The following is a 25700-nucleotide window of genomic DNA, read 5'->3' as shown; positions in this document are numbered from 1 at the left end:
GTAAAGCCTATTTACTTATTTCAAGGCGCTCTCTCATTTCATAAGGTCAACGTTGTTCACCTTCAAAAATTTATTTGTCTGTCTGGCCGTGTGAGAACTGGCATTATCGTGGTGCAAGATGATACGGCCTTTACGGTTATTTTTACGGAGTTTGTCAATAACTTTCGGCAAACAAATGGTCGTATGCCAATCACCAGTCACGGTACAACGATTCTCCAAAGCAACAGTAGCCACGTATCCAGTTTTATTAAAAAAAGAAGCAATCATCCGCTTAGAGGCACTTTGCACGCGCGCCACTTTGGTTGGTTTTGGCTCATCTCGAAAGACCCATACGGTCGATTGCTGCTTTGTTTTGGGATCGCAACTATTAATCCGGGTGACTATTACGAAATTCGTCACTGAGATTCACACGACCGCGATTGAATTCTGCAAACCAGCTATAAATAGTTGTCTTGCTTGGTGCTTCATCGCCAAAAGCAGTTTGATGCCGAGCGAAGGTCCGCCGAGCTGTTAAATTATATTTAAAGTAGTAGAAAACCACACTACGAAAATTTTCATTCATTTTCGAGTTATATCCATAGTGATGTAGACAACCAATTTCTAAAATGGTGCCATAACGTGAACAAAACAAGTGACAGTCAGATGAAACAAACTGTATTCTACAGCCAAGAAGTTCCATTTTCAAATGGTGTAATTACTTTTTAAATAGGTATTGTTTATGTAAGTGGCCAGTTCAGGAAACTTATAGTGCGCCCTATGTATATACCTGAATTCACGTATGTTTTTTGAACATGGCAAGTTGTAGCAGAATATTAGCGGCGCTTTGAAACACTCCGTTATTTTGCTTCGCTACAAATCTTTTTATCTTCCACCACTATTGTTTAATATTGAACTTTAAGTGTAATGTGTTTTATTTTACGCACCTTGATGTAATAAGTCCACATCAGCAAAATGAGACTATTCAAGTTTGAAGACTTTACGAACGAAATAGTAAATATTTTTTTATGCTCGAATTACACATTATTCTATTATTTTATTATATTTATAACTTCTTTCATAAGGTTCGTATCAATTGTATGAGTTTCTTGTGATAAAACATCTATGATCCATGATCACATGGCTTTATTATTTAGTCTCTCCATTCATCACAACGATATGTACGAAACCTCTATTTCAATTTCGATTTCGGTATACAAAAATTTGGGTTATACTCCTAACTACTTATTCACGCGAAAGAGGGGGCCATGACAAGCAACTAACTAAGAACTCATGCTAGAATTTTACCGATCAAAGAAATAAATGGGTCAAATAACAACCTTTGATGTCAAAAAGATTCTCTTGAAATAGCAATTGACAAAACTTTTGTGATATAATGACTTGCAAGAAAATGTCGTGCTTCCGTCGTCGCGTCAATAAACACTTCCTCGAATTTCTAACCTTCATATAATGGTTTAAACAAAGTCATGAAAGAAAATAATAAAAACAACCTTCACCGATTCTTTGATTTACTTTCATTAATTTCCTTATTATATAATTTATAGATAAGTCCTTATTATATAAGTTCATTATCTTTATCTATATTTATACCCCTGATTATTTTCATATATCTATGATTTGTATCAATGTGCATAATTATAATAAGCTGTGTGTTTATTGAAATTCATATTCGTAACGATTTATTAAGACATGTACTCTGTCTTCAATCATTAATTTATGCATTACTTTATTTGTAGACACTTTTTTAATAATACCAACAAACAAGTCGCGTGTCTGGTGGTAAGCGACACGCCTGTCCATAACAGTTGCAGTGCCGTTGAGAGCTTTAAAATGCATTTTGAGGGGTATTGCTACAGCGCCCGTCACCCTGAGACATAAGTTGGCAAGTCCCATGTGCCTGTAATTGCACCAGCACCCTACCATTCAAAACCGGAACGAAATGCTCACAGTACTCCTTGGCGGTAGAAATAGGTAAGGTGGCAGTACTTCTACTAATAAAGACTTATTGCTGCTTTTTCAAGAAAATATATTTTTTTCGAGATTCACAAAGACGTAAGTTAATCTTATTACTCATTGTAATGGTAACAAGAATTGTGAGAAAAAAACGAGCATCTAGCCACAGGGAGATTTGTCATTCTGTCTGGCACACTCATTGATAGTTCCTCCAAATCAAAAGCAATCTAAAAACAAAGGCTATAAAACGTAGAATCAACTGCCGCATAAGTTTTCGGGCTAACATCTACGCGAACTGTTTTTAACCTTATTCCAAAGGGTTAAAGTCGTTCGATGTCGTTTTGGTGGTTATCGATCGAACGATGCACGGGATTGTGAAGTGAGTTACAATGCACGTAGAGGTTTCCGAATTGAGGTTGGTCTTTTAAATGTCTCTTTGAAACATTAAATTCATAGTGAATGCTCGAGACTCTTAAATTTTAATAATAGTTAGATTTCACGTATGGCTCAGGAAGTTATCTCCCTACTGAAGAAACACCCGAATCTCTAACTTACAATCACGCCTGCCTAAAGTTATGTATGAATTTGACCCAAAAAAGCTCTTTATAATCCTCACTCCTTAGTCATTGTTTGAGAACTCGCAAATTTAAAAAACAAATCACAGTGAATCACAACTGCGACTGAAGTAAAGGAAAATCTTCATCAGAAAGAAAGGGAGATACAATAGAAATGAGAAAAAAGGGACAGAGGATGCGGAAGAAAATCCACTGCAGAATATACGGTACGAGGACGGCATGACACAGCTTAGCTTTAATGGTTGTGAATATACCGGGTGTTAATGATATTATGTTCCCTTACAAATATTTAAAACTAAAAACAATTTTGATTTCGTATGAAATGTAAGAAAAATGACTGAAATTCCAAAAGTTGTAATATGTTATTCAAATAGGCAGTCAGACCATCCATCTGATAGAAAGTGGTAACCTGTGTCTAAGAATATTTGTAATACTAATACTATGGTGCGTATAATACATTTCGTTCATTATTTCCTACGCGTTGCCAGCTATGAGACTTAAGAATTTAATTGCCTGAGATTGCGCTGGCTCTCTGCGCCCTTTCATTCGGATCACAGCAGTGTGGTAAATATAGGTAGGGTAGTGGTACCTACCTATTCACTAGTACTAAACATGTTTATACACACGGTGACTTTTAAAGATGTAAAATATTTTATCAAGGTGATAATTTTTACAACTCAATCGATAAAATTTGACGACCTCGGTGGTCTAACGGTTTTACATTGTGGACGCTTGATGCTGAGGTCCCAAGTTTGATTCCCGGTAGAACTAATTTGGGAAATGAACTGGGTGTTTAGGTGCCCCTTGGGTTGCACGAAATTAGTCTTCTCGAATAATGTACCATTCCTTTCATGTACTTCGGGCGCAATCTGGCAGCAATCGGCGGGTACCTTACGCCTTTTGGAAAACCCTTTCACCACGAAGCATTATAGCGTATACCATCGATACGATATGATGAAGAAGATTGTGACCCTTCAGAGTTTTTTTCTAAATTTTAGTACGGTTGATTTTATTGAGGCCAGATGTGGGGTAGTAAAAATTGTTTGTGTACCTAAGTGAATTCACACCTAAAAATCTCTCGGGGTTTTAGGGGTCACTCCGTATAATGGGTATGATAAGAAATTAAAATTTTCACGATTGTGTCTACACCCTGTTTACGACACAGGGCTAACACGGCTTAGCTATAAGGGTTGAAAATAAATACGACGGCAAACAAATGAGATTTCTCTTCAAATGGGCTTTGGGAAGTGTTAAGCTGGATTTGGTGTTTTGTTAAATTTACTCCATTCGCATTTTTTGAAAATTAGATGGTATAGATGGGATTAGTAATTTCCCAAAATTGATTTTAGTTTCTGATCTAAATCACGTATATTTGCTTTTAATATACGCGACTTAGATCCGAGAAAATAGGTTCATTTTCTATATGTAACAATCACGTAAACGTCCTTGATATATAAAAAAACCCCGTAATTTTCTTTTGCTATCAACATGATAGCAACTGAAGTTTGATATTAATGTAATTATTTTTTTGTAATATCTTTTTCGCTTTCTAGAAATAGGGTTATCTGTAAAATATTAACAATCTCTCCGGACTATATTATTACTAACATCATAAACAATAACTTTTGTTCCATGACTTTTTACACAACATAATAAAACCAAAAAATTAAATTTTTCGGTTTTTCTTGTTCTATCTGACAGTTTTTAGATCTGTTTTGGTAGAAGTTAAGTATTTGTTAGTAAGTAAGGTATGTTTTTTACCGCGCCGAGTTATCACCGCTTAGAGCGATCGATTTAAATATTTTAAATTTTGTACAAAAGTAAAATTTTATTAATTACATAAAAGTCATGAAACAAAAGTAGTTGGGTATAATCTTAGTAATGTAGTTGTGCGAGGTTGTTAGTATTTTAACACCCTGTATGTATTAATTTTCTTAAGATTTTTTATTTCTTTAATATTTTTCATACTTCTTTTTTATATGAAATAAGTGCGCATTTGACCTGCGTCTCTTCAAATTTATAATGCCTATGCAATGCACTCTCGTCTTAAAAAGGCTTAAGTTATACCGCTCAGGGAACAGGTGTGCTGGCAGGGAAATCCACTCCAAAGCCGTGCGCCGTGTGAATGTGGAATCGTGACGCTACTTGCGAATCATATGTATATACACAACATAGGGGTGAAACCCCAGTCTAAGCTGGAAAGGGGATGGCGAAATTATTATTACACTTGCGGTCATTGCTGGAACTTTTACGAATATGCAGTCTAAACTAACTTCAGGTAATGTGTCAATCATTAAATGATACTAATTTGTACGCTTGATATTATAAAATCACATGTGATCATACGTTAATAGTACATTATTTCAGAGGCCGGGAAGTAAGGAAATGCAGGACGAGTATGAGTTACATTGATGAGCGTCAGCGAGGCCTTGTATTAAATACGAGTCAAGCAATCCCCGTTCCCGCCGAGGCATGTGAAGTATTTTTCTCAAACAATGTGAGGAAATAATAAAATACTAAAAAGAGAGGAAGATGTATAATAGAAAAAGTAAAAATATATTAATTAAAATGAAAAGTAATATTTGACGTGTTAGGACAATTGGTAAAAGAAAGTGTTATTGTTTTTCCAGGCACATTAATACGTGGCGCGCACTATAAGTTTCCGAAATGAATAAGAAAAAAACACTAAAAATGGTCAGAAATGAATTTATTGTTTCTCAAAATATTCTCCGTTAGCGTTAATGCACATTTTCATACGAATGAACCAATTTTGAAAAAATTTATGCCACTCCTCCGTGACAATCTCTGAAACATATTTTTCATACTCTTCGTCAGCCTCTTCAGGTGATGAAAATCGTTGATCGCGTAACTGGTTCTTAATTCTTGGAAATAAATAAAAGTCACAAGGTGCCAGGTCGGGACTGTATGCGGGATGGCTCATAATGTCAACGTTGTTCACCTTCAAAAATTCATTTGTCTGTCTGACCGTGTGAGAACTAGCATTATCGTGGTGGAAGATGATACGGCGTTTATGGTTACTTTACGGAGTGTGTCAATAACTTCCGGCAAACAAATGGTCGTGTACCAATTACTATTCACGGTACAACGATTCTCCAGAGCAACGGTAGTTACGCGTCCAGTTTTATTAAAAAAAGAAGCAATCATCCGCTTAGAGGCACTATTTTGCACGCGCGCTATTTTGGCTGGTTTCGGCTCATCTCGAAAGACCCATACGCTCGATTGCTGCTTTGTTCTGGGATCGTAACCATAAATCCATGTTTCGCCACCTGTTACTATGTCCCACACCAAATTTGACGCCCCTTCGTTGACTCTGGTAAGCATAACATTGCACCAAGTGACGCGATCCGTTTTTTGAGCCTCAGTCAAATTGTGTGGTATCCACAGAGAGCACAGTTTTTTTACATCCAAATATTTGTGTAGTGTTGATTGTATTTAACTCATGCCTATGCATAAAGATGCTCGAATCTCAAGGTATGCCATATGCCTGTCTGTTTTGATCATACGGCGCACAGCATCGATGTTTTTGTTGTTTACAGCAGTGGACGGGCGACCATCACGAAATTCGTCACTGAGATTCAAACGACCGCGTTTGAATTCTGCAAATCAGCTGTAAATAGTCGCTTTACACGGTGCTTCATTGCCAAAAGCAGTTTGAAGCCCAGGGAACCTTCGCTGAGCGGTTAAATTACACTTAAACTTGTAGAAAATCATACTATGAAAATTTTCACGGGTTGAATCCATGGTGATGTAGACAACCAATTTCTAAAATGACGTCACAATATAAAAACAAGTGACAGTCAGATGAAACAAACTGTATTCTATAGCCAAAGAGTTCCATTTTCAAATGTTGTAATTACTTTTAAATATTGTTTATGTAAGTGGCCAGTTCCGGAAACTTATAGTGCGGCCTATGTAATAGTCTGTTGAACTTCCGATGATGTGTTTGAATATGTATCTAAAAACAATAGAATACCAAAACACTTTAGTTTAAATGTTACCGCCATTTTCTTTTTTTTTTAAGTAAGCGGTACATGCAGGTATTATTATAATTCTCGCAACTATGAACACTGGGTAATTGGCTGTATAAGTTTTTCTTTTACCTGTTTAAATAGTTCATTATTAGTAGATAGATTTAAAAGTTTAGAGAAGTGGACAGTAATGGATTTTATACTTACTTCGCAAGCCTTGGCCGGAAAGAAGTAGCACGGTCCCTAAATGATAAACTTTCCGTGTTCGCTTTTTGAAAGTAATGCGAAACATTTCCGAACATGTTTGAGAAAAAATCTTTTATCACGTGAAAGCATGTGAAAGTCATAAAAATAATACGAACTATAAGAAACAGCGAAATTTTTTAAGTCTCATTAAGCATCGACTAATTTCGTTTGTAGAATTTTAAAATATTTCTTTCGAAAAGTTAGTAATATGACTGATGCGGCCTTATGGCCTATGAAGAGTGCTATTACCATTAACAATTTATATAAACTTGAGCATTTGGAACTTTCTGCGCCCGTGTACCTTTTGAAAGCATATTATTTAACGAGAACCAGAACTCACTACCTTCTATATTAATGGCTAGTTCGTGGTTATTGTATATCATTATGTTTGTTTAGTTAAAGTTAGGGTCCAAGTGCCTTTATCTATTTATTTCGTTCATACAGCTATTTTTACAGGTTCGTCCAATACGATGTAGACTGTCAACGTGCTGACACAACAACAATAATAATTGGATTTCTGTGGTGTATCGCTTCCACTATAAATGCAGAAAACGGTCCAGCTATATACGGCACGTATTGTTCGCTGGTTCTTGAACCTGTGTCCCTGACCCCGGCCGACAATGTCATTTTGTTGACTTTATTTTTACGATACCACGTGTCGGGACGAACAAGCGGTGCGCCTGGTTTTAAGAGACACGCCTGTCCATAGCAGTTCCTATCTACTCTTCTGAGAGCTAGGGTTTTCCGGAGAGACTACGGGCTTGACGGTAAGACCAGGGTACGGCGGGCGTCCGGGCCAAGCCTTCCGTCAGTTATACGTCCTCACGTGCGTATGGACTCGCCGAGGTTTGTGCAAGCTCGGTTGCACAGGTCACTATGACCTTTCACTTTGACCCTTTCCGCATAACCAAGAGGTTGATAGGTTGGGGCACTATAAACAAAACTTATGTAGAAAGGTATGGGACTGTCCATAGCAGTCCCAGTGCCATTCAGAGCTTTAAATCGCAAAGATCTAAATGGCACAGCCACTGCGCCCGCCTCCGCCTTTTCATATTATTTTTCTATTCTTTTTGCTATGTTTTTGTTTTTAAATTATTGATGTTTTGATTGTCAGTCTGTGTCGTGCATAGCATCTACCCATCATGACATATGAAATAAACTATGTAAGAATGCGCGCTTGTCGCCTTTGCTATCAAAACAAGGAAAGATAATAAATATATGAAGAGGCTGTATGATGGAACCTTTGCCTATCCAAATAAATGGGTGTAAATTTAGGTATGTACGCTGGTGGCGCTAGTGACCGACAAGCACCACTGTTCGACATCTTTTTTAAAATTAATTTGTTATAAAATTTAGAACAAATTTTTTTATAAACTTACACGTTTCTTATTGGTAAGTCTCAATTACTGGGTGTTCATTATTGATGAGTATCGATTACTGGTTAGTTAGTTAGTGGTTTTTGGTGTTCATTATTGGAGATTTAACGAAATTGTAGTTTAGGTTTTTAAGAAATCATTCAATCAATCAGCCTATTGCAGTCCACTGCTGGACATAAGCCTCCCCAAGTGTACGCCATAGTGCCCGATCATTCGTTTTCCACATCCAACCACTACCCGCGACCTTCTTTAGATCATCGGTCCATCTTGCTGGGGGACGTCCTACGTTACGTTTGCCGAGGCGTAGTCTCCACTCGAGAACCCGTCTACACAGATGTGGCCAGCCCACTGCCACTTCAGCTTGCTACATTTCTGGACGATGTCCACAACTTTAGTCTTAAGACGATAATTTCACCGTTTGACCGTCATGTTCCACGTCTCGGCTCCGTATCTCATGCTATAGTAATAATTATAATGGCTTTTTTATGAAACATACTACAGCATAATTGTTCTTGAGGATTATATATGTTAAGTAAACTAATCACTATTCATATAAGTTTAAAAATAAAAAGTTATTTCAAATTTAAAGGGAGTGCCCGACAATGTACCATTACCCTAGATATTTTTGCTCATTTCTGTTGTTTTGAGAATTTATATATCTTATTTCGTTTCGGAAATATAAAATCGAACAACGGTCGATCTGACATCCACAGCGAACAAGGACGAACGAAATGTACTGTGGTCCTGATAACAAGTAGTCATGCACATAGATCTTTGTTCCACGGATGAGTCGGCATGAGCCTTTAAAATATTTAGGTACAAGTTATTTCTTGTTATGATCAGTGGATTTTTTGTCACGATTGGCCGCCCCTAAAATCAGGCCGCCCTAGGTTCCCCCCGTCAAAAAAAAAAAAGGTTCGGGCCTACTGCCTACAACTAGCTTTAAAAATTACGCGACATGGCAGAATACAACTTAGTAGTGAGCATCCCACAAGATCTTATTTAGCTGCAGAATACAAATATTTGAAAACACTGCAATACAACTGTCTCCATTCACCGATTAAATGCCCAAGTGCATCTTTAGTGTATTACAGTGGTACGGCAATCGCAGAGAAGCCAGTTTAACCTACTTTAAAAAAGATGATTTGTGTTCTTTTTTTGAAGGGTTTGATTACCCGCAGTTTAGAGGTCTTACAATAGCAAAATAAATTTGTTTAAGCCAACTATGGACAGTAACGGCGTTTGCCGTAAAACTAAATATCAAAATATGATACTACGGGTCAAAAAAGTAGTAGTAAGTAGTTTGTAACTACGTAATTTTTTTATAATATCAAGTGACGGGACGAGCAAGTCGTACGCCTGATGGTAAGCTACACGCCTATTCATAACACTTGCAGTGCCACTAAGAGATTTAAATCCCAACTGAGGGGCACTGCCACTGTCCTCGTGACCCTGAGACATAAGTTGACAAGTCTCATATAGCTGTAATTTCATCAGCACACTTCGTAACGGGAACGCAGTAATGCTCACATTGTATCCTTCGCAATTTGTTGCGGGCATGGTGAAATTAGACTTTACTAACCTGGACGATCTCTTTCGCAAGGAGGTCTACTGCTACTACTAATTTCCAGTACGGTTTCCAAATGCTTTCTGTGTAGTGCCTACTGCTTGTCCATACAGAATTATCAGCAACGTACTGAGAAAATTCAATGATTTACATTGAATACATTTTATATCGAATCGATATAAACACTACGGCACAAAGAAAAAATAGCGACATTTTTGTGTTCGTTACTTTAAGTACTGTCCACGAACGGGTTAAGTTAAATCCTTTTAAAATTTAAACACAAATAAATGATAAAAGTCGATGGAAATCCTAAACACTAGAGTATTATAATTCCATCCTTATGCATATTTAAGCTTTGAATGTAGTTTTGTGTATATTTACGTTGTGAACATCAAACACGACATAACTTTGGTTCGTGCACGTCTGAAGTTGTACAGTTTATTTCAAAACATATTGCTTGCGCTGCTGATACAAATCACAGCTCTACGACTTGTGGTATAAGATACAATATGCCTTTACAGCCAAAACACGTTCGTCTGATTTATACTGCACTTCGTAAAATATAGGTCAAATATGTTAGGGTTGCCAAAAACGAGATGAAAATTTTTAGACAAACAAAAGAAATCAGCGCAAAACATTTATGGAGTACCAAGTCTCTCCTTAGATATATTTCGTGCTATATTTTAGAATGAAAGTTTTGAGTTAAACAAAAATAGTCTTATTGGTAAGTACATCGTTTTTAAATACTCAGGTCCGTGTGTATGACTATTTTTAGTCAATCTCGTAATTCTACTCTGTCAAATCAAAAGCTGCAAAAAGGATTTTCCGTTTTTTCATTTTTGAAGTTAACAACGTTAAAAGTTACATGTAACTTACATTGTACATACATCAGATATTAAAGAAATCGATCCAGCCAATATAATATACTTTGCAAAATAATCTATTTCTATTGAAAAACGAATAAATTTCTTTTGCTTTAACATCGATTTCAATTACCCTTTTTTGTTGGAGTGAAATATTCCACCTCTAAGTGTGACAAATTAGGGGATGAATCACCCACTTTCCGTTAATTGACTTTAATAGACCTTGGCACATAGATGTATTTTTTTTCATATAATACCAAGTGACGGAACGAAGAAGTTGTGCGCCTGATGGTAAGCTACACGCCTGTCCATAACATTTATAATGCCCCTCAGAGCTGTAAATCGCAAAGATCTGAGGGGCACTGCCACTGCGCCCGTCACCCTGAGGCTCGAGTTGAAAAGTTCAAAACCGGAACACAATAATGCTGATATTACTGCTTGGCGGCAGAAATAGGTGAGATGGCAGTACTTCACTGGACGAACTCTTTCACACGGAGCTCTACTGCTTTTAAAATGCTAATTTAAAAATAGACTGCTAAGTGCTATGAAAATAAAATGTTATGGTGACGTAGTGATGGAAATGGCGGATAGATGATAGGAACTCCTCAATAGTGTACATCAGCTATACAGTCGAGGCCACGACTGCATGAAGTTGATAACGACTTCACGCTTAACTGTATGTAGTCGATCTCGGCTGCATGAAGTCGGTTTCAATAGCATGTAGGTAGTCAATGCGTGAAGTCGTTATCAACTTCATGTAGTGAAGGTCTCGGCTGCATGAAGTTGATTAAAACTTTACGCATTAAATGCAAACATTCGGTCAATATAAGGAGCAGCTTAAAAACTCAATCGGCTCTTGGAAATTGTAGTTATCTAAAACAAACATTCCATAATTTGTAATTAAAATTAAAATCAATTTAATACTTGAATCTATGCTGTAAGCACAACGTATTTAAAGCATAGATTCACGGGTCTCGCCTTTATTTTATTGGGTGTATAAATTTTTATATCGTCTCTTTATTGTTTTTTTTTATTGCAACATTGATTGGAGCAACGGATTGATCTCCGGTACTCAAAAGTATCTAAATTTTTATGTCAATGGCTTTATGTCAGTCAAATATAGCTTATCGATGTCGGCTTAAGTAGAAACACTTGTAATTCTCTCCGTTCACCGTTTCAATTCAATGAAAAAAATGTCAGGGATTTGTGAAATTATGTAAGACTTTTCAATGGCTACGGCTATAATTTTTCCGCAATAAGCATTAATTTATGTTGTCCAAAACCCGTATACAAATAGATCTCCTCAAATCACGCTAATTTGGTTGCAACGACATTTACGCGAATTTGATTAGGCGACTAAATTACCGAAATGGAGACTCATAATCATATGCTAGGTACGCGTTATTGCACTGTGTAAGCGTAATTGCACAGTTGCATCTACGCAAATTTCTAGAAGCAAGCTACGGAATTATACGGATTCACCCAACGGATTATTAAAAATAGGATCTCGCAACTCTGCACGTGGTACAAGTTATAGTTGCTACATAGCCGTAGACTGACTCTTGTAACAATGGAAAATTCGTATAATAATAAATCTTTATCCTTCTCACCAATTATATTATTTATAGCGTCAGATTAGCGTCTATATTTATGTTACTGATTAACTGTTGAGTTTGATAGGCAGTTTCTTTGCACTTGAATGAAGCTACCGACGTATTTGCCACGAATGCCAGCAACACTGCCTAGTGTCGTGTCACGCATGCTGAAAGTTCAGCCGCCCAATATCCAATAAAAATTCGAAGCATCGGAGTACTACAATGTTTTAGTGATAGCAGGTGTGTCGTAATTAATCGGTAGGTTGATTATTAATTCTCCGCTTCACCTAGTGCCACACCAATCAAAATCCAGCTGCGTTTCCCGTTTTCATTCAACACCGTTATAGAAATCGATTGAAAATGTGATCTTTCAAACAACCCAGCGTTTTACAGGTCCCATGATCACGGCTGACACAGTCAGAAAAATTTGTTCCATTTCCTATGTGATCTTTCATTCGAAATATATGTGGCCCCAAAGTAACGGGTGGGTACAAAACGCTTGTGGCACTAAGTATAAAACAACTTCATATATTAAATAGTTTCTGGTTGTGTTATTCCCTTGGTCCGTTTCCAATTTACATCTGATTTGAGAGCTATACACGGATCAAACATTATATACAGTGTGTTTTTTAGCTGGAACAATATGGGGGAAATGCGAAACCATACAGAAAAGCTGTGTTAGGAACTATTAAGTTTTTTTTGTGAAGACCCTTTTGACATAGTAAATGTTTTGGTCTAGCGTGAGATGTCTATAAAAATGAATAACATTGATTAAAATCAATCCTTTGTTTTACTGTCTGACACTTTTAGATCAGAATTTGGTAGTTGTTTAGCAACACTTCCCGCGTGCTTTCTTTTGCTACCGCACAGCGTTATAACCGTTTAGAGTGATATTTGTAAATATTTTTATTTTTGTGTGCAAAAGTAAAATCTGATGAATTATTAAAAGTTATGGAACAAAAGTTGTTTGTGGTGGCAGTAGTACAAGGTCTGTGAAGTAGTATTTTGCAAATAACCACGGAAGAAAGAAATATGTGGTCTGTGCAAATAACTCTGTTTTATTTTCAAACAATAGTTTAACAGTTTAATATTAAGTTTAATAAAACAAATATACGCGATTTTAGATTCGCAAATAAAAGGTTTCTTTTCCAATTATGAATATTATATATCGCACATTGAAATCACTGAACGAAAATATAAATCGCGTCACTAAGCGAAAAAGTCAACTTTTGGGAAATGGCCATTAAAGTTTCTATTAATTAAGTTTGAATTAAAAATAGCGAGAGTTTCGTTTAATAACGGTCTGGTTTCCATCGTACCATACATAGATTACATATATATCTTTAGATTACACACCGAACAGACACTGTCAATGCCGGTAATAAATGGATGCCTGATCATGCTATGTAGATAACTAGCTGGTGTAAAATAAGTAGTAGCCTACTGTACTATACAAATGCTAACTTTCATCAAAATGTCCGTTTTGCTGAAAATTATACAAAGTAGATATACAAAGTAGGTAGTACAAAGTAGATATACAAAGTAGGTAGTACAAAGTAGATGTTCAAAGGTAGGTAAACACTTTAAGGAAAAATATTCAAATAATCCCTTATTTTACCCTGAGGGGTAATAGCTAAAAAACGCTGAAACATTGTTTATTTCTTACAAAAGTTGTAAACTGCCTCTGTGGCTGAATAGTAACCATGCTGGTCTGCTACGCAGAGGTCCCTTGATTTATTTCTCTCGTGAGTTTGGGTGTAATTTGTGGTTGTCAATGTGTGTGTCCATGACACGCGCGATGCAGGGTTTCCCTAGAGCGTGGCTATGACTGTGTGCGTTATTATTATTATTATGAATTTTCAAATGCTTTACTTGAGAAATTATTGGTTCTCCATATCAACTTTCATCCTCTATTTCACCTCCATTCAGATTTATTTTTGTGATAAAAAGCCTAGCCTTGTCCTTCTTCAAAGTCTCATCTGAGTTAGATGAGACCTAGACGAAGGACAAGGCTAGCTATACCCAAATTCATGAAATTCATGAAATTTGGTTCAGCGGGTTAGGCGTGAAAACGGAACAGACAGAGTTGTATTATTTTGGATGTTTTTAATGTGTGGGATAACAAATGAACACTATATAACATTTTAGCAGTATTGGACATGCGATGGTATATAAGATAATGTAGATAGGAACTAAAATAGTGCGAAGGGAATGCGTATATATTAGCAATTTGTTCTGGACCATGCGATAGTTAATTGTGCCCGAGGGAAATAAACGCCCATCGAACATATGCCAGGGATGTCGGAAGAGGATTTTTCTACCCAATTCCTTTTTTTGATTAAATCACCAAGTATGAGGCCAATGTAATGGTAGATTCTATATGTATAAATCACTTGACTTTCTATTTAGGAAGTGGCGTAAAGGTGTGTTTTCACCGGCGAGGCAATTGGAGACGAGGATTGAAATTTGTACCGCAAAATTTTCGGTGGAAATGATCTGGATTGACAAGGGTGTTCGGGACGAGAATTGAAATATTTGTTGATGTAATAAGTAGCAAGTAGTAAGAGTCCTGTGCGCATGGGTGAATCTGGCTCGTCCGCGACTCACGCGGCGGCCGCGCGGCTTTCGTGGCGGCGGTTTCTGAGGTACTTAAATGTTGTTGCCTAGTAAATAGAATTCAGAATCGCCACTAATGTATGTGAAAGCGTGGTAACTGGGCTGACACAGCCACGCGGTCACTGCGAAACGTCGTCCACCGCGTAAGCTTTCGCGTCGTGTAACTGGGCGCTAACATGTCATATTTATTTCCGTTAGTTCCAAGTAATTATACTATATACGTATATATACGTCCTGCGGCGCGTGGTCGGGTTCAGTTTACGGGGTGTGCTCATGCTCTTCGGTGGCACAGCAGTTAGTACTATGGGCGCTTGATGAGGAGGTCGATTCCCGATTTATGCCAATTTAAGAAACGAACATTTCCAAGTTGGTTTTGGTCTGAGTATTCTGGGTTATCGTTGTTTCGATATTCATAGTACAGGAAATTCGGCAGTAGTTTGGCATTCTTTCCCCCTAAATACTTCTCTTTAGCATAGCTTTCAAGTAAATGAAATCTAACATAGAGACGGTTGAGATACAACAACGCTATAATAAGTATCTTATTTCCACTACATCGGGAAGCATGCTCTACATTTTTACAATTGTAAGACCTTGAATTCGTAATCGTAGATAATAAACGTCTCCTTATATTATCTCCATTTGATGGCGTGCGGACGCTTCGGGCTAACCAACTTTGACCACAAATTATTACCCGGCACTTCTAGAGGCCTCCGAATGCCAATTTTCAGCCGAATCAGAGCAAGTCCGTTTCGGCAGCCACTTTTGACGAAAAAAACGCTTACATGACTGCCATATTAAAAAATGGCGAAAATACACTTTTGACCCCAAATTAGGGTTAAGGACTCCCAAAGACCCCCGCATACCAATTTTCAGCCGGATCGAAGCAAGTTTTTCTTCGGCCGCCATTTTGAATTAGCTATCTTGTTTTTTTTTTAACTCAGGCAGTTGACCACTATTAATCTCTATGACATTTATTTGAGCACCTCCTACCTATCTCCAATAGTTTCCGTGATAGGAGACTTTGAAATTTGTATGGCGGCCATCTTATTTATTTGAATTTCGAACATTTTTTACTTCCGGCGGAAATTGACCTGGGTGTACCTCATAAAACTGCACAAATATTCCCTCCATATATTATAGTTTTTGCAGGCCGTTGATCACTCTTTGATATTTTTCACATTTCGGTTTTCTCATATTTGATTCTTTGCTTTGGAATCTATCCGCGTACAACGGTATTAATATCTTTTTTCCACCATATCAGGAAGTATGCGTTCTATTTCTATCAGTGAGTAAGAACTTGTAGCTGTATATGTAACTTGTAGAAGTATATAATAGCTTTTTAAACTATTTTTACACCTGACTTTTCTTCCTCATCAGATCTCTAAAAAGAAATATCACAATTTCAGATCTTCGATTCCCGGGCCGGGAGAAACATTTGTATGGCCTACATTTATTTCTCTCGTGAGTTTGGGTGTAATTTGTGGTTGTCTACGTGTGTGTCTATGGCACCCGCGACACAGGGTTTCCTAGTGCGAGACTATGAGTGTATCCGTTATTGTTATTATTATTTATTTAATGTCATATATATATCCTGAATACCCTGACTTAATGTTTATCACGTCAACTTTAGGTAAATATGTTTTGTCTATTCCGATCTACGCATACCATTTTTTTTTGTTGGGTAACAAAGTTGGAGTTAAAAGTGGAAATTTGCTGAAATTGTATTACACCTTTTTGAAATAGCATGTTAATTATGTTGAACCATTAATTTAGATTTCAATACTACTATTCATCCTTTTTCGTCTACTATTTCTAAATTCGTACCTGTTTTAAGAAAGGGTAGTCTACCCGCAGTAGATCAGTGGGTCCGTAGGGAATAAAGGGGATAGTTGGTCTCTTAGTTCAAGAGCTACTTCTTAAGTTAAACTTGAGATCTATTGTGTATTGATGAATTCAACACTTAAGGAATTTGGAAAGTACATTGTTTAAACTACTAAAACTGCCCTGACGTTCTCGACGTCGCTATTAAAATAATGAGAAATATTATTCCCTGGTGACTCAACGGTAAATCTATCGCATCATACTAGTTTAGATATACTGGTACGATGCGGTAGATTATATTATACTAGTAGGATGCGGTCCATCTTGCCACTGGTCATCCTACACTATGTTTCCTTTACGTGATCGCTACATAAACAGTTTTTCTCGCTTTTTCTCATGTGACCCGCTTGCTGATTTTGATTTTGTACGACTTGAGAAAGGTGGCCGGTAGCGGTTGGATGCGATAGAGTTGGCGTGTTGAAGGGGAGGCTTATGTGCAGCATGGATATGGATGGGTATAAGCTGTTGATGATGATGTACTAGTATATGAATCATCAGTCCTGTCTACGCATCATTGTAATGATATTCATGTTCAATACGCGTAAAAAAACGTAAACTTTCAATATAAGTTATTAGTACTGCCAGCTGATTTTTTGTGGGGAAAAAAGATCTAACTTTAGGGTGTTACCACACCAAATAATCTATTGACCACCGATTATGATAGAATGAGATGAGTCGTTGTTGATTGACAGCTTCTACTGCATCAAATTGATCGCTCGATTTGTCATTGTACGATAAATGATTGAAGATGTATCTAGGCTCTTCGATTTTTATTTAAAAGCTATTAAAAAGTTCACTGCATTAATTACTAAATTCGTCATCTATTGACAGTTGAATAATTGCCAAATGTTTCCAAACCAACTGATTGGCGTCTTTCGATTAGTATGGTAACACCTTTAGGGAAAGTCGTTCTATATCGAGGGTAGAGTCCTGTCATGAAATGTTAAACGTATTTTTTTTATCGACAGTCAATAGAGCCAACATAATTATAACTATTTTAGAACGATGGCTTCTTAGAATCCAGGTAAAGCTGCAATCATACACACACACAAACATCGTGCCTTCACTGTCGTTGCAAATAGCCTGAATGTGCCGTTTCAACAATATTCACATGAGATGGTTCCATTTGTAATTAAAAATCGGAAGCCTAGTATACTAAGTCTACCAAGTTTATTATAATAAAGCCACATGTGATTATGCGTCACAAACGCTTTCATCATAATATAAAAGACACAAACATATTGCATGAAAAACATTATGTGTATGTGAAATTATAACTCTCCTATTTTACTATAAAACAAATTAGACGATTGTAAAAGCGCTACAGTGGCACTTCAAAAGTTTTTAGTTCACTAACTGTGGCAAAAGTGGCGCGCGCCACTTATAAAAATTAGTTAGGGCGCGCGACACTTATAAAAATTAGTAGTGGCGCGCCTGCAGCGCTTTAGCAGAGCCACTGCAGCGCAGCGCTTCTATAAGCGTCTAGTTTGAAAGCGCCCTAAGGGTGCGAAATTCTAAGTGACGTTAAGCACAATTCCTGTAGATATCTATCCTGCTAAGTGACTATCGTTACAAATAGTATTATCGAATGATGAAAGAAACAATATAACGCTGTATTGTTATGTTTGTCTTATTTGTTATACTTATATAGTAATTCACGGGAAAAGTTACACATGAAGATCAACAATAACGTGACTTTAAGCGTTATCAATCAAAAAGGCACGTCGATTAGACAGAAAAATAGCAGTAAATATCATTAACCCATCTGAGAGTGTGGCGTTTAGGTCATAAGTCCGCCATGTTGGCCCGTTTTCTGAGGGTTACTGGTACGATGTTTTCCTTCACCGAAAAGCTCATGGTAAATGTGAAATTAAATTGCGCACATAAATTTTGAAAAACGCAGAGGTTTCTGCTTGATCAAACCACGGCTTACGAAATGTTAGTCGTGAAGAGCAACAAAAACGTGATTTAAGGATTACCATGAAAAAAACAAACCCGTCGATAAGATAGAAATTCAGTCAAACATTTTTAATGTGCTATAAGTAGACCTCGATTCACAGGGGTATCACGGAGGGTATAGAATGGCGCGTTAAGGTCAGGCTTCAGAATCGCTCTTAAGGCCAAGGCGCTTACCCGGTCAGGGTTGAAGGCTCGCTCAGATTATAATATAATACCCCTTTCAGGTGGTAATTACCGTGCTAATGACCGTACAGTACTATTGTTGCAACGTCATTATTATTGTTAGGAAAACAATGTGATTAACTTGTTTATAAGGATGGGTAATTTTGTTTTAATTACAACAACGAACCAGTACAGCAATAAGACTGTAGAAATTCAAACAATTTTTCAATATTACATTATTGTTTAAGAAATTATTGATATAAAAATCATGGGTCATAATCTGACCCGCTAAGTGGATTTTTTATTTTAAACTATTTATTTTATGTAAAAAAATATTGAAAATCTACGGGGTTGATATGTAACTGGGTAATAAAGATTTGATATTAAGTAAACGAAGTAAACATATTTTTAATTGTGTGGAAATCCTAATTAGGTTATTGTCAGACTTTCTGTCAAAATAAATGTCACATCAACCATCATTCTATTGAGTGATCGACAATAAATACAAAATACACAAATATTTTGCACTAACTTACATTTTTTATTTAAAAAGTCATTTTTTTATTCCATAATTGTCAGTGCAGTAAAGTGACACAAACGATTGTAAAGTACACATACTTTTCTATAAATCAAGCAATATGTTATTTATGTACGCCGTGGGTATGGTTTTTATTCTTTGGTGGGCGAAGATCTTTGTAAGCGATGTTGGATAAAATAAATTTTATACAGTTAATTAAACGTACGAAGGGTACGAAGGGACGCCATACGATATGTTGCCGGCATTGCGACTCCTGAGCGGTGACACATAGTGCGTTGAAACGGCGCGCTGCCACGGAATGGACAAGGGGCCAGGAGACGAAGCGCAGAGGGGTGCTGCGATGCATAAGTAAGCGGCGTTAAGTCACTTTTGTGATACCGCAATGCTGGTGTAGCATTCGGTGCGTTGGAATCACAGCGTTGCGACGACGCAACGCATCAACAGTACCAGTGTGACTTCGAGCGATGCGAAGTCAATAAAATTTATCTCTTCGGTGGAGCATAAAACCGACCGTGCAAAGCCAATAAAATATTCATAAACAAAACGAGCCTCAGAAGAGGTTTTGCAGTTTATTTTATTAAAATATTAACGCACAAATTTTTGTAGGCAACAAAATCACTAATAAATAATGATCTCGAGCGAATTCCGAGAAGAAATCCCGCTTGTAGTTTATTACGGCACCTGTCCAATTCGTAGTAAAGGCACGAGAAAATTCGTGCCTTACTTATTCTTTAAGAAGCTTTGAAGCGTTAAACATTCAAGGCTTGTGGACTTTGCAGAGAACTGTAAACTGAATTTACAGAATCTTTTCATAAGAAGTTTTCCTTGTAACTTAAGAACAAAAAACCAAATACTGTCGTAACTCAAAAATGGTGGAATTGAGAAAATAAGATTTGTAATGTATTGTTGAGATTTTGTGGGAAATAACTCCACTAGTTTTATTACAATTATTGATACAAAGATTGAACATATAGAAATACTTTTTCGATTCGATGTGACTTGAACTCTCGAGCATGCTGCGCAGTATTGCTCTTACCTATCTAATATGATGACTAAACATGCGTGTACAAGGACAAATTTAATAAAGCGCATTCCAAGTATTATGTGAGTTCCGATTTAACCCATTTCTAGGATCTTCAATGGTTGAACTAATCAAATTATAGATATGAACTGTCGCAGAGAAGGTGGCACTGTTGTCGTTTGGATGTGTTCAAAATTATCAAAGTCATCTGAATTATCCGACGATAGTTGGAAGGCTGCCATATTAGAAAAGGAAGGGAGAATGCTTTATAAACGAACGCGCATAGTCAAGAAAGGCTTTTGGTGTTACGATTTAGAAAGTAAACAAATGGTAAGCTCTCCCTGCGAGTCCACAACACGTCGTTTAAATCCGAGTTAAGTGTAATTTGGCTTTTTTAATATTGTGAATAAACGAATTAGTTGCAATTTTCGGACGTAATTGTTTAATCGCCAATTGAACGAATTGATGATGGAAGCAGTCTCCGGCAACGAATCTCTAGGATTCTCCAACATATGCGTTACGCTTACATTACTAAATAAATTTAAAACCAATAATCTACACATTGAAGTCCACAGGTAACAAATTTGAAGGGCCTATGTTTTCATAATTATTATGTGAATTAAATGTGAACAATTCGATAGAAAAAAATAAAGAAAACTTTTAATCAGTAAAGCCAAACATGACGAACAACCTTTCAAACCTTGAATACAATAATTTTAAATTCATGATTTCCAATATTACGTAAAGGACCTTTACCTTTTCTCATTACCATATCAATAAAGATCAAGATTGTAATGGTAGCGATCCATTCTATAAATATTCTTGGTTCTGTATTGAAGATATTAAAGGTATAATTTTCGTAAAACCAATAACTGTAACCAAATGAGTCATCGAGGTAAAGCCAACATAATTTACTGCAGCAATTTAAGTTAGTATTTAAATAAAACTTCGTCTGTGACCGGTGCCCAGCAGTCGGACATATAAATGATGATGATGATGATGATGGCTTGAAATAAGTATTTGAGTTTTGAATTAGTAGATTATATTATTAGTAAATTGCAGACAGAATAAGGGTTCAAAACAGTGTAGAAAAAATTGTGAAAATGTTATATTTTGGTCCACTTTATGTAACATAAAAACTTTGTCAAAATCATCAAGAAAGTGAATGTGGAATAATGCAATGCAGGATTTGCAGAAGAGAAAGATGGAGAGAGAATACCAACTCTCATTCCTTGAAGACAACAAATCAAAGAATTAGCTCAGTGGTAATAACATAAACGCAAAAAAGGAGAAAAACTCACCCAACAGTAACATCAAAAATATTGCTACCGACGGAACTGGAGACGGCCATGTCTCCGAATCCCTTTCTCGCGACGATCACCGACGTGATCAGATCAGGGACCGATGTCCCCGCAGCCAGGAGCGTCAGCCCCATTACTTCAGGAGGCACACGTGCCGTCGCTCCTGCGACATTCGCCCACCATGCCATGAGGTAGGAGAAGAAAGCTATCCATATTATCGACCCCACAAACGTTACGGGGAAGTATTTTTTCCCTGTAAAAGAATAATTAAACTGTAGCAATTTGACAGAGTCAATACATTTAGTATTGGTTTCGTGTTTTATTCTCAAAAGAGTTACGGAAGATCGGGAAAATGGAAGAAAAGGATTGTAGGAAATGTATCAGCTTATACATGTAGTTGATAATAACTTTTTCCATTTAATGTCATTTTATTCCTTTAATTGGTTAACAAATTATAGTTACTTTACAAATTATAGATACTTTATATTTAAAACAAATATAAAGTTGATAAGTTAGAGAAGTCCGCTATGTTTAGGACCACACGCTGCAAAAGTTTACCGTGTTGTAAAGTCCAAATAAGAGCACATATTTGGATGTAGGAATGTCACATCACATTATGTTTGTAGTCTAAGGTTCTTGCAATGAGGAAATACAGGGGAAGCGTAGTTTTGAATATTTTGTTAAAATAGAAGCAATTTACCTCTCGGCGTCCTAGTATCCGGGAGGGTGATCCAGAGTGGGAAGACTATGGGCGCAACTAACAGATATGTCAGTCGCTTTCGGAAGCCTGTCGGCCACGACATATCCAGTGGTGTCATGTCCTCTTCCAGGTCTCCTATCTAGAGATACATGAGAAATTATTGCTAAGATTTCGAGATAAAACCAGTCGTAACCTGTATATGTAGGTGCTCTTTGTGAAGCTGTGAATATAGTATGCATCTTAGCCTGCCTAAAAACTAAGGATGCTCTCGTATCACAATCAAAACCAATAACAATATTAATATGACATCTCTACGTGCGTCATAAAGGTATGAACTGTATTTGTCAGCAGTTTCATGTAACTTTTTAAAAACCAACTTCTGTGAATGTTGAAAATCGTTATTGAAACATGAAAAAGACAAGGTACCACATACCTCTTCTATAGCATCTAATTGAACGTCCGCTAACCCCCCATTGGGAAGATCCAACGGTGTCTCCTTTGCCTGCGTGGCGGCAGCGGCCGAGTGCCTCGCGGATGTCGCTCCCGCTCCCCCCGCCGTCGGCCGAGTGGCTTCTAGTAACACCTTCAGCGACGCTATTGCGTGCAACTGCGTTGCTTTTTCGTCCACTTTGCCTGTGAAAGAAAAGGGTAGATATTAGAGATAGAGTTTTAAGGTTTTTGCAATTACTACGCATTGGAAATGATAGAATTTTTTTTTTTAAATAGCGTAATTTTGTTTTCCGAAAAAATCAACGTTTCGCGGTCCCATGGTCACGATTGAATGAGCACGAAACCTTAGTTACTTTGAATAAACAAATTTACGCGATTTTAAATCCGAAAATGTAGTTTCATTTCCAGTTAGAGATAGTTTTTTTATTTTTGTGATTATTTAAAAAATTGCCTATACAAAGGCGACGGTCTTTTGTTAATATTCGCCGGACTGCAGAAGCTTTTCTGGGGAATAATTAACACAAGAGAATGTGTACCAGTAACACAATAGAATAATGTAATTATATTTATAAATAGATTTACATACATTGATTACTTAACTAACTAGCCTAAAGATAAAATTAAATAATGTGTAAGGAAAACGTGCGGTTGTTTTTACATATAAAACATTTGACAAGTTATATATAATTTTGTGTAGACAAGACATGTGTAATGTGGCTAAATTTGTAAGTCTTCATATTAGACGCTTATAGAAGCCACTGTGGCGCTGCAGTCGTGACATTACTAATTTTCATACAATATTTAGACGCGCAACTGCAGAGCCAGATGAGCCACGCGCGCAGCTTTGGCAGACTAGGTATTGCATGAAAATTAGTAGCCACTGAAGCAGTTCTTCAAACGTCTAATTTAAAGACGGCCTAAACATAATCTAGGCTTAAGTCTAGTGTGACTAAATCAGAATGAAAATTATTTCATAAACAACAAATGATGGATATCCACACAGATCATAAAAAGCTAATCCGTCTATAGATCCCATTGAATATCAAAGTAGACTGGGAAGGCGTTCGTCTTCGACCTGAAAGGCAAAAGACGTTAAGGAGACATTTTTTGCAAACGACTCTCACAAAGACTCGAGATAAGAGGACAATGCCCGACTTAGCCATTGTGGTTTGTAGCTTTGGTGTTGCTCTCATTATTTGGGATACTTTAGGGCTTTCTTTACGGGACCGTTAATGGTGGATATTGTACCCGCCGTGTTAACAAATCTTTTTGCTACATAGAACTAGGTATATTTGTTTTTTTTATGGTACCAAGTGAGAGGACGAACAAGTTGTACGTCTGGTGTTAAGCGACACGCCTGGTTACTCATAAAAACCGACCTCGAAAGTTCGTGGAATTACGTCTATTTGACAAGTTTTATTGAAATCGGTCACCGGAAAGTGGCGAAACCAATTTCTCACCTTCTTTCCAAAAAAAAAGGAATCACCGAAATCGAGAACTAAGAACCGAGAATGAGACTAAACTTAACTTACCATAATTAAGAAATAAAATCTATTAATTTCAGTACAATTTGTACTAATGGAAATTTTGGCAGTGCGAAACCAATTTAATTGTAAAAGTAGGAACAAACAAACATAAATTAAAAAAAGATTTGTAGTTTAAGGCGCGTCGCCAGACTCAATAAGTATAGTTGGCATTGTTCCTCATTGTCTCGAGTGAAATATTAATATTTAGGTTCTAAAATACAATTACAAGTAACATGTTAATCTTTTCAAAGAGTTCAACAAGTTCAGACAAAATTCAAAGTGACCAAATGCAATGTTGAGATTAAGGTTCAATTTATTTTGCGGCGGAACGGAATGGAAGCGATTTTTTGTTCGTTATCGTATCTAGTTTGTACGTTACACTATTGATCATAAAGTTCATTATGCTATGTTACAAAAATTCGCTTCCATCCCGTTCCGCCGAAATATAAATTGAGCCTTAGGCTGGGTTCAGATGGGCGCACACCTGTCGCGCGTTGAAGCGCGTTGGAGAGTTAATTTTGGGCATAAATCAGAACAACCAGGCCACTAATTTAGAAAATATCCTTTGCTAAATTAGTCTTACCTGGAATCGAACCTAGGACCTCCGCATCCAGCAATAGTTTTCAAAATTTTTTTTATACTCGTAGCCTCGTTTCAGTACTTACACATTACAATTTAATTGTGAACAAGCGAGAACCTGCCGCTATCAACTTAGTTTGACCCATTTTAAGCTTGACGTGCTGGTTGATTAATAAAGTTTGTTAAATTAAGTGAACATTTCTACTCCGTAGTTTGTTAAGTGTTTATTTCAAAGGTTTACGGGTGTCAGTTTACAGTGGATTTTCAAATTACGGATAGCATTGTAGTTTTATGCCTTATTAGTATATAGGAATAGTGGCAAATTCAAACGATATTGTTTGTAAAAGTTTCTCATTTATATGAAATATTCTTTATGGCACATTAGGGTTAGGTAACGTAACTAGTAGGCATAGCCATAACAGCGATTTGTCAATAATTAATTACCGCTACGCTATTTTTCGATAACTGTTATTGTAAACTGTTGTCAGATAACCTGTTATTCCGCTGTTTTGTTTTGCATATTTTTAGTGGCAGTAGACCTTGTCAAAGAGTTCGTCCAGGTTAGTACTGCCATCTTCCCTATTTCTGCCGCCAACCGGTAATGTGAGCATTGCTGTGTTTTGAAGGGTAAGGGTGCTGGTGAAATTACAGGCACGTGGGACTTGTCAACTTACGTCTCAAGGTGACGGGCACAGTGGCACTGCTCCTCAGATCTTTGCGACTTAAAGCTCTGAGTGGCACTGCAACTGTTATGGACAGGCGTGCCACTTACCACCAGGAGCACGATTTATTCGTCCCGTCACTAG

The 25700-nt window shown here is 37.0% G+C and overlaps 1 protein-coding gene across 1 annotated transcript in view; it reads right to left on the bottom strand.

Annotated features, from left to right (window-relative positions):
- LOC113230897 (sodium/potassium/calcium exchanger Nckx30C-like) overlaps positions 1–25040 on the bottom strand; it is a 34593-nt gene extending 9553 nt beyond the window's left edge. The window contains exons 1-4 of the mRNA XM_026465005.1: positions 25013–25040; positions 22773–22972; positions 22340–22478; positions 21640–21892 (exon numbers count right to left, since the gene is read on the bottom strand). Coding sequence (XP_026320790.1) covers positions 21640–21892; positions 22340–22478; positions 22773–22972; positions 25013–25040 — 620 coding nt within the window. The remainder of the gene's footprint in view (positions 1–21639; positions 21893–22339; positions 22479–22772; positions 22973–25012) is intronic.
- Positions 25041–25700: the final 660 nt, after the last annotated feature.

Source organism: Hyposmocoma kahamanoa, unplaced genomic scaffold, assembly GCF_003589595.1.
Source record: "Hyposmocoma kahamanoa isolate Upper Pololo Valley unplaced genomic scaffold, ASM358959v1 64, whole genome shotgun sequence".
In the NCBI taxonomy this organism is placed as follows: domain Eukaryota; kingdom Metazoa; phylum Arthropoda; class Insecta; order Lepidoptera; family Cosmopterigidae; genus Hyposmocoma; species Hyposmocoma kahamanoa.
The sequence above is the reverse complement of the archived record's forward strand: the minus strand, read 5'-3'. Positions and strand labels throughout refer to the sequence as shown.